The 12,945-nt window shown below is 43.5% G+C and overlaps 2 protein-coding genes across 3 annotated transcripts in view; one reads left to right on the top strand and one right to left on the bottom strand.

The window, feature by feature from the left end:
- Positions 1–231: 231 nt before the first annotated feature.
- Lsm6 (LSM6 homolog, U6 small nuclear RNA and mRNA degradation associated) lies at positions 232–12,352 on the bottom strand. 2 transcript variants are annotated; one of them, XM_076571958.1, is made up of 5 exons: positions 12,216–12,338; positions 11,242–11,332; positions 6,523–6,627; positions 2,965–3,078; positions 232–506 (listed from the first exon to the last, which is right to left on the bottom strand). In XM_076571958.1, the coding sequence occupies exons 3-5, from the start codon at positions 6,614–6,616 to the stop codon at positions 472–474; spliced, it is 243 nt and encodes an 80-aa protein (XP_076428073.1). In that variant the 5' UTR covers positions 6,617–6,627; positions 11,242–11,332; positions 12,216–12,338; the 3' UTR covers positions 232–471. The 2 variants fall into 2 exon arrangements, with proteins under 2 accessions (XP_076428073.1, XP_076428074.1); XM_076571959.1 differs by lacking the exon at positions 11,242–11,332 and having other exon boundaries at positions 12,216–12,352.
- Positions 6,732–12,945, top strand: part of LOC121829376 (uncharacterized) — a 60,122-nt gene continuing 53,908 nt past the window's right edge. Inside the window, exons 1-3 of the mRNA XM_076573592.1 lie at positions 6,732–6,785; positions 6,893–6,987; positions 11,943–12,358. Coding sequence (XP_076429707.1) covers positions 6,732–6,785; positions 6,893–6,987; positions 11,943–12,358 — 565 coding nt within the window. The remainder of the gene's footprint in view (positions 6,786–6,892; positions 6,988–11,942; positions 12,359–12,945) is intronic.

Raw genomic sequence — 12,945 nt, 5'->3', positions numbered from 1 at the left:
AGGAGACTAAAGCAACAGCTCAGCTCTGACCCCTGTCCCTTTTAGCCCGAGGCTGAAACTCTCTGCCTTCCTAGGTTTTCCTCTACCTGCTTTACATGGTATGGATGGTGAGCAGAGGAAGAGACAAAGGATGCCTCCGGAATGTCGTCATCACAGGTTCAGTGGGATGAGTAAGTCACCATTCAATGACATGACACTGCTGGAACCTTGGGTAACATAATCCAGAAGAAATGAATTGGGTTTTTGCTTTTAATTTTAGCATTTTGTACAGATAGAAGTAAACATAAACGTGAAAAGTTTAAGATTCAATTTGTAATGTAACACCTCTATCTTATTTCAATGTCAATTAAAACACCAAAACAAAACACACTATGAAAACACACCAACGAAGATCATAAAAGAACAAAACACAAAACAAACACTTCATAACAAATTCTATCCAACTCTGAGGAGAGCTGCTTCCTGGTGTCTTCACATCCTTCTCTTCTGGGTACTTATATACAGCACTGGAAAGACAAAAAGGAATTACCAATGACTCCCATGTCAGCAGAGCAGTTTTAAAGGCAAGTAGGGCCTGGTCTACACCTCGTTACACTTATAGGACTTCTATATCAAGCAATGGAAGATTGTTATGAGTTTTGAGTCTAAACCTGACTTTGATATCTCACAGGATTACAACTAGTCTTATCTGTGCATGTTACTGACTTTATAAAATTATGACCAGGAATTAAAAGTGAATGTGCCTAGAATTTAAGAGTGTTTTGTAATTAACTATCACAATTAAGCTTTGAGAAAAGTAAGTCAGCTAAACCTTCTAGGCTAGATCTCAGATTAGAATGACTAGCACATGTGGCTGGAGAGATGGCCCATCATTTAAGAGCACTTGCAGACTTTACAGAGCTCCAATGCTGGGTCCCCAGTACCTATAAAGTGGTTCACAGCCACCTGTAACTTGAGTTCCAGGGAGTCCAGTGACCTCATCTGGCCTCAAGTACCAGGCACACATGTGATGTGCTTACATGCATACAGATAAACACATAGAAGAATGAATATTTTCATCTATCTCCCCAGTATAAACTATAGTTTCTGTTTACTTTTGTAATTTCCAGAGGAGGGAAAAATTCTGAGATGATACTTTTAATGTAGCAAAGTCCTTATTCTGAGATTGCTATCAGTATCAACCTTTGGTACCACCCAATGTTTAACTCAGCTGGTCACACCACGGCCAACTTATTGAGCATACAGAATGTGTGCTGCATGAAGACAGGCTAAAGGCTAAAGGATGCAACTGGACTGGTCAAGCTATTACCTCAGGTGCACCCTTCTCCTACCCCACACACCCTCAGGGACTCACAAGCTTGTTCAAAGTGAACAGTAGCTGTCTCAGTCAAAGAGCCCAGCATAGACTAATCAAATGAACTCAGATTCTCTTTAAGAGCCAAGTACAAGCTGTGGAACACTGACCACTGTCACTGAGTATAACATGGGAAGTGTAGAAGGTCACCAGACTATGAGAAAAGCCACTGTCAGGGAAACTAGACAAGCTCGAAGGACGTCCACGTAGGAGCAGCACCCGCTGTCAGCTATCTTGAGGTGAGACAAGATCATAGCATTTCCAAGCGAAGGGAGGAAGTCAAGTAGGAATACTATGAAAGTAGAAGAAATTCTACTGAAATGAAGGCAAGAGATGTATACAAAAGTCAGGCCTTTTTTTTTTTTTTCTTTTTGAGTGGCAGACACACTTTAATATTGCTTATGCTCAAATCATTGTACATTTTATATATTTTATTTTCTTTAATTATTTTAGGTATACTCCTGGAAGCCCTATGAAAGTAAGTAAGTTCTTATGTTCTCTTGTATTTCTTGCATGTTAACATCCAATGAGTGCTATACAAAATGGTCAAATCTACATTGTTACCTGGACTACATCTATCTTATTTCAGAAGTCTAAATACTGGGGACCAACTTCACGTTTAGACATGTTGCCTTCTTTACTTGATAAGAGTTCACAGTAAAAAAGTCAGGAAGTTTAATCCCTAACAAGACATAAATTTTAAGGTTGTTAAAAGATTCTCATACTCAGAAGTAAAGAAATCAACAACAACAACAAAACAAAAAACAAAAAACAAAAAACAAAAACAAAAAAAAAACAAACAGAGCTCCACCCAGGGATGGGACCTAAAAGTGGACTGAGGGTCTTAATTCCTAGTCAATTTAATGCCTTCCCTAGCTCCCACATACTTGGCTATGATTTTATTGACAATCTGTATTTTTAAATGAGATGACTTTAATATAGCCACAGTAAGCAGGTAGCATGCAGCTGCTGACAGCTGCAGAACTTCAGAGCCATGGTCTCGTCTTTGTCACTTTTGCTAGACTCAAAGGCACAAAACCCCAACAATGGCACCTGAATCGTAACTAGAAAAAGGACAAGCTGAGAGGTGAGTGGTGTGAAGGTGGCATAGAAATAGCTTCCACTCTACAGATGGCACTGGGAGGACACCATCAATTTAAGATAACAGGGCTGCCAGGCGGCGGCGGCGGCGGCGCACGCCTTTAAATCCAGTGCTTGGGAAGCAGAGGCAGGTGGATCTCTGTGAGTTTGAGGCCAGCCTGGTCTACAAAGTGAGTTCTAGGACAGAGAGGGATACACAGAGAAACCCTGTCTCAAAAAAAAAAAAAAAAAAAAGAAAAGAAAAAAGAAAACAGGGTCCTGGTCAGTAAAGGAAAATTCCTCAGCTCTTTATCAATAGAGTGAGAAAGAGAATTTCTATTTCCAATCCATAGAAAATTCTCTTTCCACACACAAACAAAACTGTACTGTTTATACTGATCTAAAATACAAGCACAACAAACAAACAAACAAAAGTAAAAGGGAACTTTAACATCATCTAGAACTCTGCTGCGCTCTATTATAGGAGGAAAGGCTTATTCTGCACACTGTGCTGCAGGGGAAGCTGGTACCATTGTTTCCTCGGATGAACGCATCCCCGTACTTATTCTTCAGCTGTCCATTTACATACTCTTCCGTCTGTTCCAATGCTATATTCATGTAGCCATCCAGGCAGGCCAGGACCCCTGGAGAAAAGTAAGAAAGAATTGAAAATTACAGGGTATATCTTAGAACTGACAATCACTTCATTCATTAGTCTTTAAATGCATAATATAAAAATTCACACTGTAAACAAAACTCAATAGACTTAAACACAAAAGGAGCCTTTACTCTGTGCCAATCTGAATGAAGGCTGGACGGGCATAGCATGAGAGGAGTCACTGCATCCACAACTCCAAGACAGGCAGCCAACTGTCACTCCCCTCCTGGTATGTGTGATCACCACAGCAACTTTGAAAGCCTTCACAAAAGTATAAGCATTAGAATATTCCAACCAAAATGCCCTTCTCTGGGATCTAGGGACAGACATAGCAACTATGCATGGACAAATGAGCCTCCATCCAGTGACATTTGTTACTTCAGCCACTGAGTGAAATACGGATCTGGCAGACTGATCTCTCTCTTGCACAACACATCTACTGCAGCAGATGAATGTGCTCCGGGTTAAGAGGAAGTCTCCACAATCTGTTAAGATAATAGACAGCAGGTGCTCCTGAAAGAACATCTCAAAGCTGTGACTCCAGCGAAGAGCAGCTTGAGAACAGAGAACAACATATTGCATTATAACACATTGCATTCTGTTTTGTCAGAGTTAAGACTATTTTTAAAATCCAAACTAATAGAGAAAGACGCCATAAACCAGAGAGCTTTCAAGGAAAACAGCTCGGGTGAATCATTTATTGTGTTAAGACAGGATAAATTTCTAAAATCTGACCAGATGACGCTTTTCAAAAGATGAAACTAGTAAGCTTCTAATTCTCAGCCTCTAATCTAAAGTGATATTTGTAAGAATAAAAACATACTACAGATTCAATTCAATTAACCAAGTCAATAGTCCCATTTAAAATCTTAACTTCATTAACATGCTCCTCGCTCTCTGCTTCTGCCCCCATTATCCTCTAAATAGGGGTTTCTTTTCAAAACCGTGTGTGTGTGTAATCAGAGCACAAGACATTAACAGAGCAGAATTCTATGAGAAGCGGTACACTTTCAAAGAATCAGACTGGACTGTCAACCATCAAGAACTATTGCTTCTTAGCCAAAGGAAGCTCAAGACACAGTTTTGCAGTTTGCTTCTTCTCTACTGTGTTACATTTAAAGTCCATTCACAGACTAGTAAAAAACTCCAGGATATGCTATGGAATTAGCCAAAACAGTAATTCAAAACATAATGCCACTATTACTTGCTGTTAGTAAAAGTATCTAATCTCATAAAAAAGTTAAAAGATAAAAAAGGAGCTTTTGCTCAGCTGCAGGGCATTTGTCCAGCATGTGTAAGCCTGGATTCAATTGCCCATACTGCAAAAGTTAACACAGAACAAAAACTCGCTCAGGGTGTTAAAGTCAGAGCTCCTCCTCTTCTCCATGAGTGAGAAGAGAAATAACAAGCTGGAGACCTGTCATGGGACACATGGGACACTTCTCCCCTTTCCTGCCTGTCCTTTCTGTCCTCAGGCTTTCACTGTGGAGACCAACTCACAGGGATCCGCCTCCTCTGCCTCCAAGTGCGCTCGCACACAACCAGCCCCTTTCCTTTCCTGTTAGGACATTCTTGGTTATTGTAGTAAGGCGACACCAGACTGTAGAGGTGATCATACTGCTGTGGCTGGGTATCTCCCCAGTACACGGGAGTACAGTGAAGCATTGCTGCCCATTACTTGCCCAGAAGGTCTCAACAACAAACTAAAATATGTATTACTTTTTAAAAACAGAAACACTTCCCCTAAAGAAAAAACAAACAAACAAAGACTAAGATAGCTAACCTCTCAGAAAGTGGATGCTGAGAAAGTACCGCACACAATGTGTCCATCTTAGTCCAATACATGGAAATTCCAAGTCTCCTTTGGGCTTACCCAAAGTTTATGGCTGAAAACTAGGCAAGGTGGCACACACACCATACTTCTAACACTGGGGATGGGAGGACACCAAGGCAGAAAGAGAACTTGCCAAGGTAGCCAGGTATTACAGCAAGAGCCTGACGCAAAAAGCAGGCATACAACCAAAAACATTGGCAATATGCTATGAATGTCAAGAAATTGAGAATAAAAGAGATTTTCCCCTTTATTTAGAAAGATTTCATCTTATTTTTAACGATGTGTATGTGTGCAGGTACACGCACATGAGTATAGATGTCCTTGGAGACCAGGTGCTAGATCCTCTGGAGCTGGAATTATATACAGGAGGCTGGGAGCTGCCCAATGTGGCCACTGGGAATTGAACTCAGGTCCTCCACAAGAACACTGTGCACTTAGCTGTAGAACCCTTTCTCTAGTCCCGCCCCTTTGTTTCTGCTATAGTTGGATGGAATCCTCCTGCTTGAACTCCTGAGTCCTAGTGCTGAGAGGCCAGTGCATTACTAAATATTTACTTGAAGCATGTGAGTGGGTTTGCCTGCCTGTGTGTTGTCTGGTGCTTGAAAAGGAATTGGATCCCATGGACCTGGAGTTTCCAATGGTGGTGAGCTGCCCTGTGGGTGCTGGGAACTGAACCTGGGTCCTCTGCAAGAGCAGCCAGTGAGTGCTCTTACCTGCTGAGCCATCTCTCCAGCCTCTCCAGCGATTTCTTAACAAAGCTTTCCAGTCAAGCTTGTCTATGTCCTGGCTCCTCACCTACTCGGTGAGGGAACCACAAAAATCCCAGTTTATAGAAAACAAAGTAACAATGTATTAAAGTGATTAACACATGCTAGGTTACAGGAATCGTGGAGATAGGAAACACCTTACAGAATCCCGGGGAAAGACAAACTCAAACTCTGTTACTGCGCTCCAGCCCCAACTCCACAGACACCACCTTCACCTTTACTGGCCTCTGCCTTGTTTCCAGTAGTCTTCACTACCTTTCTGAGTTTTTGTCTTTTTGTTTTGAGACAGGGTCTTATGTAGCCCAGGCTTGCCTCAAAATGGGATGTAGCCGAAGCTATCCTCAAACTCTGAATCCTCCTGTCTCTTCCCCAGAGCTGGGATCACAAGCACGCACCACCACAGCCAGTACGCAGAGCTCCTTAAGAAGTATTCTCTTTGGATATGCATTATCTGACTGGATGGCCACACTGTAAAATGACTCTGTCTAAATAACAGCTTGCCAATCTTGAACTTCCGAAAACACAAAGCTGCTGAGCCCAGGTGTTCTTTGGTCCCCAGCTCTTCACAGCAGAGCTGGCTCTGATTCCTGAGCTAGCATCAGGGAACTCAGGCAGAAGTGATCTCAGAACAGATAGGAGATGAATTTAACACAAACACTGTAAGTCAGAAGCACACACTGCTGGCAGGAACCACCTCAGAAGTAGAAGATGGAAAAACTGTCAGTGAGCAACACTCTGGTCTATTGGTACACTGAAGAGGTTAATAAAATAAGAAGTCACAGTTTCTTCCTTCAGTTACAATAATTAGGATCAAACATGAAAATCCTACCTCGATAATCCACTCCAGAATTTAGTTTCACCACAACTGGCCGTCCGATGATTTGCTTTAAGAAGTCACTAGGGGTTTGCTTCCGTAGACTCATGTTTAACAATCCTGATCAGAAATAAGAAAGAGCAATAAATGTATAGACTAAAGTTAATTATTCACCAAATAAATAAACAAACAAAACTCTTTGGCCCTTAACATACTTATAGGAGATGGACCATCAAAGGACGTCGTATGATGTACTGCTGCTGCACATGATAGCTGAAGTGGGTTCCCACATCACTTCACACAGCCCCACAGCAGCCCATGGCACAGCCTTAGAGCTGTTCAGAGCAGCTATTCCTAATCACTTGTTCTGCTGTGTCACACACAGGACACCCTTACAGCCTACCACTTCAGTCCAGTTAATAAAGACTTGCTCTACGAGGACAATTCCATCAACATCTATAAATACAACACACAATCTCTGTGAGAGCCCTAGAAGGCATAATATTCCCATTTTACTGATGAAAACCGAATAGAAAGATTAAATAACTTTTCCACTAAGCTGTCAGCTCATTTCTTTAGCTCCAGTCTTAACAAATATCTAAAATTACAACTGCTATTTATCCAAGACACTGGCCACACAACAATTTTATTTATGTTGTTTTGAGTTTAAAGAGAAAAATGGCAAAGTAAATACTATAACAGATTCAGTACTTTTCATGAGTTTAGTAAAAAACAAACAAATCTTGCCATTTATCTACAAGCCATACGCTTCTGTCTTGCCCATGTGCTATTTTATAGCTAAAAACTTCTAGTAGGGACACCATTGACTCATCTCTTGAGTCTTGGGATTACTTCCTCCACAGAGGCCAGTTCCCTCATGTACAATCTGAAATAAGGAAAACATCTATTTGCACTAAAAACCAAAACCCAAACCTAGCAGGGCTGGAAAGCTGGCTCTGTAGTAAGTGCTTGCTGCTTAAACACAGGACCTGAGCTTGGATCCACAGCACCAGGAAAAAGCCAGGTGCACTGAGACACACGTGGAACTCCGGCACTAGGGGCAGAGACAGGAGGACCCCAAGGTTTGCTGCTCCAGGTTCACCGAGACCCTGAGACCCTGGGGAGGGCTTCACGAATACATCAAAGTCAACCACGCACACACATTTCTGAAAACCTAGTTCATGGCAAATGCAGGGATTATTAATTTCACCGGTGCTAATGCCATTTACATTTTAGGATGAAATGCTAGTGAAAGAAGAAAATACAAACCTAGGCTTGACAGTATTCACTGTTTTAAAATGTTAACTTTCTGTACTTTTTTTAGAAGGCAAAAACAGCCTTCTAAGATCGCCAAAAATAACACCTGTTGAGCCTCACTTTTATTTCCATCACCGTCAGCCTCTTCTTAGGGCAATCCACACTTCATGGAGTACCTACTAAGCCCCAGATGCAGGTGAGTGCTGTAGCAGGTAACATGGCCTTGGGTCCTTGGAGTTTACTCTCCAGAAGGATAAACTCACTCACACACAAGTGGCAATGTTCATAAAGGCTATATGCATTCAGACAGAATTATACAGAGGTCTACCAAGAGAAGACTGAGCCCAGACACGGTACATCAAAGGAGGATTTTTGAACACTTGAGCCAAGTTTGACAGAAAAGTCCACCAGCTGCAAAGAGAAGCTTAGCAAAGACACTGGGTAGTCTGTGTTTGAAAGTTAAATCTACACATGCAAAAAGGCGCCAGCTGTCAGAGTGCATTATCACACTCATTCCTGGGTGACAGAAGCGTGAGCTCTGGGTCAGCTTCCCCAGCTGGGATGATCTGGACCAGAACCAGAGAATCTGTCTGTCGCCGTGACCCTAGACTCTGAGGAACTGGCTAGCTGGAGGATACTGTGGTCAGGAAAAGGGCACAGGAAAACCCTAAGAGGAATCTGCTTGGGGCCTGCGTCCTACTTCAGGTGCAGAGCACACAGCATTAATTCAGACCCCTATGCTTTCTTTGCTTGTTTTCTCCCACATGTCTCACTATCTATACTTTCTAAAAAGACAGGTCTTTTTCTCTAAAGACTTCAAGCCACATGAAAGGATGAGCTAAAAGCAAGCCCCTCATTTGTTGTCTAGAGTACATCCTGCTAGATGGCTTGAAAAGGATGCTTTTGAAGCGATTGGAAACAAGTATGGTTGCCTCAAACTCTTATTCATCACCCAGGAAGCCAGACCCTTTGCATTACTCTTCATTAGGCTTCCTTGGTACTCCCTGTTACTTAATGACTTGCCCACACATCCATTTTGTACAAGTAAATTGGTCTTGACACCACAATTTTTCCCATCACTTGGCTCAAGTAATTTTAAGTTTTCATCTTCTAAATTGGATAAGGCAGAAGGAATAGTTCTGACAATTTCTGAAGCAAGAGATAAGACTTTTGAACCATAAACACAAGAAAAGGACTTCATTCTGCCAGGGTCACCTTGGTAAAACTTCTCCCTTCAAAATCACACACACTCACTCTCCCTGATTCCTATGCAGGCTTGTTTTAAGTGACCTACTTTCATACAGATGTTAAATCACGGCTCTCTATTTCTGGTTGGAAGCCACCAAGAGGTCTAGTATGACAGTATCTGCTCTCCAGTGACTTTTTTCAAAGTTAGCAATGGGGGGACAAAGTCGGGGAGGAGGTATGGTGTGTGTGTCAAATTTTATTCACCCAATGACACGCTAGGCTTGTCAGATTCAGTCTCTGATTTGAATTTTTTTTTTTGGTTTTTCGAGACAGGGTTTCTCTGCGTAGCTTTGCGCCTTTCCTGAAGCTCAGTTGGTAGCCCAGGCTGGCCTCGAACTAACAGAGATCCACCTGGCTCTGCCTCCCGAGTGCTGGGATTAAAGGCGTGCGCCACCACCGCCTGGCTGAGATTTGAAATTTTAAAGGAACAGGAAAACATCTTATTTCTCCCATAGCCTTGGTACCTAAACAGACTGACCAAGTCTATGGAAGAGGCATCCAAAGCCTGTGTCAACCAAAAGCCCTGTCTCTCCCTGTCCCCTCCTCACTAATCTACACACCACAGGTCCAGCTACTACAGCACATGTATGCAGGTCAACAGCTGCTAATCTCTAAGACCTTTATTAATGACCATTAATAAAGAAAGGAAAAGAGGAGCATTTGGTACTTAGAAGGCGAGGTGTCCAAGTCTACAAAGACGCCTGTTCAAATGCAGATTTCTGAAGCTTACTCAGTCAAAAGACACTGTCCTTTCGCTTCTGTTTCTTTATTGTGTTTTATTCATCCGTTTTATTTAGTGGGGGCAGGCACAATAAGCATCTACCCAGTATGCACATGGATGCCAGAGGACAACTTTTGGAAGTCTGTTCTCTTTACACTAAGTGGGTTCCAGGAATTGAACTCAGGTTGCCGGGCTTGGCCATAAGTGCTCAGATATCAAGTTACCTAGGTTAATTCCTAAAAGCAAGCTGTCCTCAACCAGAGGTGATTTTTGTGCCCCACCCACCAGGAACATTTGGAAATGTCTACAGACCTGTATTGTCATGACAGGAAACGGGTAACTAGAATGGGGTGGAGAGAGGCCAAGGATATCCCTCAACAGTCTACAGTGTAGAGCACTGGTTCTCCACCTTCCTCACACTGTGACCCTTTAATACAGTGCCTCCTGTTTTGTGACCCCCAACCTTACAATGATTTCCATTGCTACTTCACAATTGTTATTTTGCTAGTGTTATGAATCATAATGTAAATATCTGACATGTGACCTCCGTAAAAGGGTCTTTCAACCCCCCAAAGGGGTCTTGACCCACAGGTGTAGAGGATTGTCTTTTTGGTTTTTCGAGACAGGGTTTCTGTGTAGCTTTGCTCCTTTCCTGGAACTCACTCTGTAGCCCAGGCTGGCCTCGAACTCACAGAGATCCGCCTGGCTCTGCCTCCCGAGTGCTGGGATTAAAGGCGTGCGCCACCAACGCCCGGCCAGGATTGTCTTTTACAACAAAGGACTATGTGGTCCAACATGGCAACTGACAGAAATGTTTGCCAAGAAGCCCTAACCACACCTCCTTCCCTCCTCTTCATACCATGTTTTCTGGTTTAAACAAGGTATTTTAGGATAATCAAGAGACTTAAATGAGAACCAGATAATGAGTACATAAACTATCACCTCTCCTTATGTGTGGATCCAACCAACCTAGGTTTACACCTAGTAAATGAAGTTGTAATCACAACGCCAATGGTTTTGCCTGTTAGAGAGCTAAAGGACTTTCCCTTGTCGTTTCTCCCTAAACAACACTCCACTGCAACCATTTATATCACATTACACATTGTGAGTAACCCAGAGAAGATGTGAGGAGCATGGGAAGGCTGCATGGGTTATGTGCGGTCACACATACAGAACGTGAACATTTTTTTGGATCTGGGAGCTCTGCACCCAGCCCCTCGAAGATACTGAGGGACAACTGTATTACTTATCAGGAGTATTTAATCTCGACATTGAGAACCTGAAAACAATCATCAAAATCTTGAAGGGGTTGACATTTTAAATAATAAATTTCTAGTGCTGGACACACAAAAAAAGTGGCTTTTCTATTTTCCAGTCCTTCATTCTAAAAGGAGAAAACAGGTCAGGAGATTTAAAAAAACTTTCTTTTTCCTTTTTTTAATTCTGTTACCTACTAGGCCACCCTTCAGTGAGAGAAGACCTGATGAGCAGTAGTTTAGGGTACTCACTTGGGAGGCCGGAAACCTGGGTTCTAATCTCCTCTGCTACTTAATCAGCTGTGCAGCTTGTAACTATCACCTCTCACGGCCCCAGGCTCATCTGCAAAATAAGGGAGTTATGCTAAATGGTTATTGACTGTCTCTTCCTGTTTCAGCATTTGGCCGACTTGTGCAGTAATACACACACACACACACACACACCCTCTGAAGTAATCCCAGAAGCGCAGCGGTTGGAGGATCCAGAGTCTAAGGTCAGAGTGAGGCACACTGCGACTTGAAACAAGCTCAACAGTAATGATTCCAAAGAGAGGCTGTGGTCTGCTGTTAGAAACACAGTGGGGGCCAGTGGCACACATGAACGAGGTAAACTACTAACACTTAAAAAAGAACCAACTTGACAATGTGCAAGAACTATCTAACCTAATAACTTCCCTTCTGAGAACTTGTCCAAGGAAATAGTGAGAAATAAGAGTTAAGGGCGGGGGACGCATCACAGGGGATGCGAAAATGAAAAAACACGGCAAAACAAAAGAAATGGATTTAAAAGCTACACCTTGCTACATCTTTTTAATGTAAGTAGAAAACTATTACTGGTAATTGATTTTAAAAAATGGTCTTAGCTGAAACAGAAACAGGCACGCGTGCGAGAAAAGGAGTTGGCAGACGGAAGCGTTCAGCGAGGATCATTTCCTCCGCTCGTCCGTGTTTAGGGTTTTCCAGAGCGCACGGATCGGGGACCGTGGAGGAGGTCGCCGGGGTCCCGCGCCTCCTAACGCGGGCGCGGACCATAGCCGGCGCCGGGCGCGCGCACAGCACGCGGCGGGAGCCCGCGTGGCCCGGGCGGCCTTCTCCCGGTCGCGGGCCCGGCCTGGGCTCCAGCCGCTCCCTGCCCGGCCCCGGCCCTCCCTCCGCGGCCTAGGCCGGCCGATCCCGCCCGGGGCGCCCACACGCTCCCGCCCGTCCCTCCCGGGGCGCCGGCTCACCTCGCAGCCGGATCCGGAGCCCTCCCAGGCCGGGCCTCGGCGGACGCGCGCGGCGAAAACCGAAACCGCCCCCGGCAGCGCGCTCTCCCGCCTCACCCAATCAGCGTCCTCCTTGCCTACGGCAGCCCGCGGGTATCAAAAAGGTCAGACCGTGCCAGAATGCTCATTTCCAAGAACTGGTTTGTTCAGTGGCCAATTCAGCGCCCAGGGTTTGAAGTAAAGATCCGGTGTTCTGATGTCCTCTCTTTTGCCAGGAAATCGAATACAAAAGCAAAACAACCAACCAAAAAACTAGAAGTGATCTTTTGAGATTTCTTTACAGTATAGAATACCTTAAAATCATAGGAAACAGAAACTTATGGTTAAAATAATAGGCTGTTAAGTACCCAGAAATAGCCTTAAATAATTTTTTTTTTTTTTTGGTTTTTCGAGACAGGGTTTCTCTGTGTAGCTTTGTGCCTTTCCTGGAACTCACTTGGTAGCCCAGGCTGGCCTCGAACTCACAGAGATCCGCCTGCCTCTGCCTCCCGAGTGCTGGGATTAAAGGCGTGCGCCACCACCGCCCGGCCGCCTTAAATAATTTAAAGCAAATAAAAGTTAAAAGCCTCAAGCCCCCCAAACCGACTTGGGAATGTTAGTTAAATGCAGGAAGCTTAATTTACTGTTGGAAGTTGTTTCCATAGCAATGTTGATACAAAAAAATATAAATCATTTAAAGCAACTGAATTAT

Source organism: Peromyscus maniculatus, chromosome 5, assembly GCF_049852395.1.
Source record: "Peromyscus maniculatus bairdii isolate BWxNUB_F1_BW_parent chromosome 5, HU_Pman_BW_mat_3.1, whole genome shotgun sequence".
In the NCBI taxonomy this organism is placed as follows: Eukaryota; Metazoa; Chordata; class Mammalia; order Rodentia; family Cricetidae; genus Peromyscus; species Peromyscus maniculatus.
Note: the sequence above shows the minus strand (reverse complement) of the source record. Positions and strands in the feature narration are given on the sequence as shown.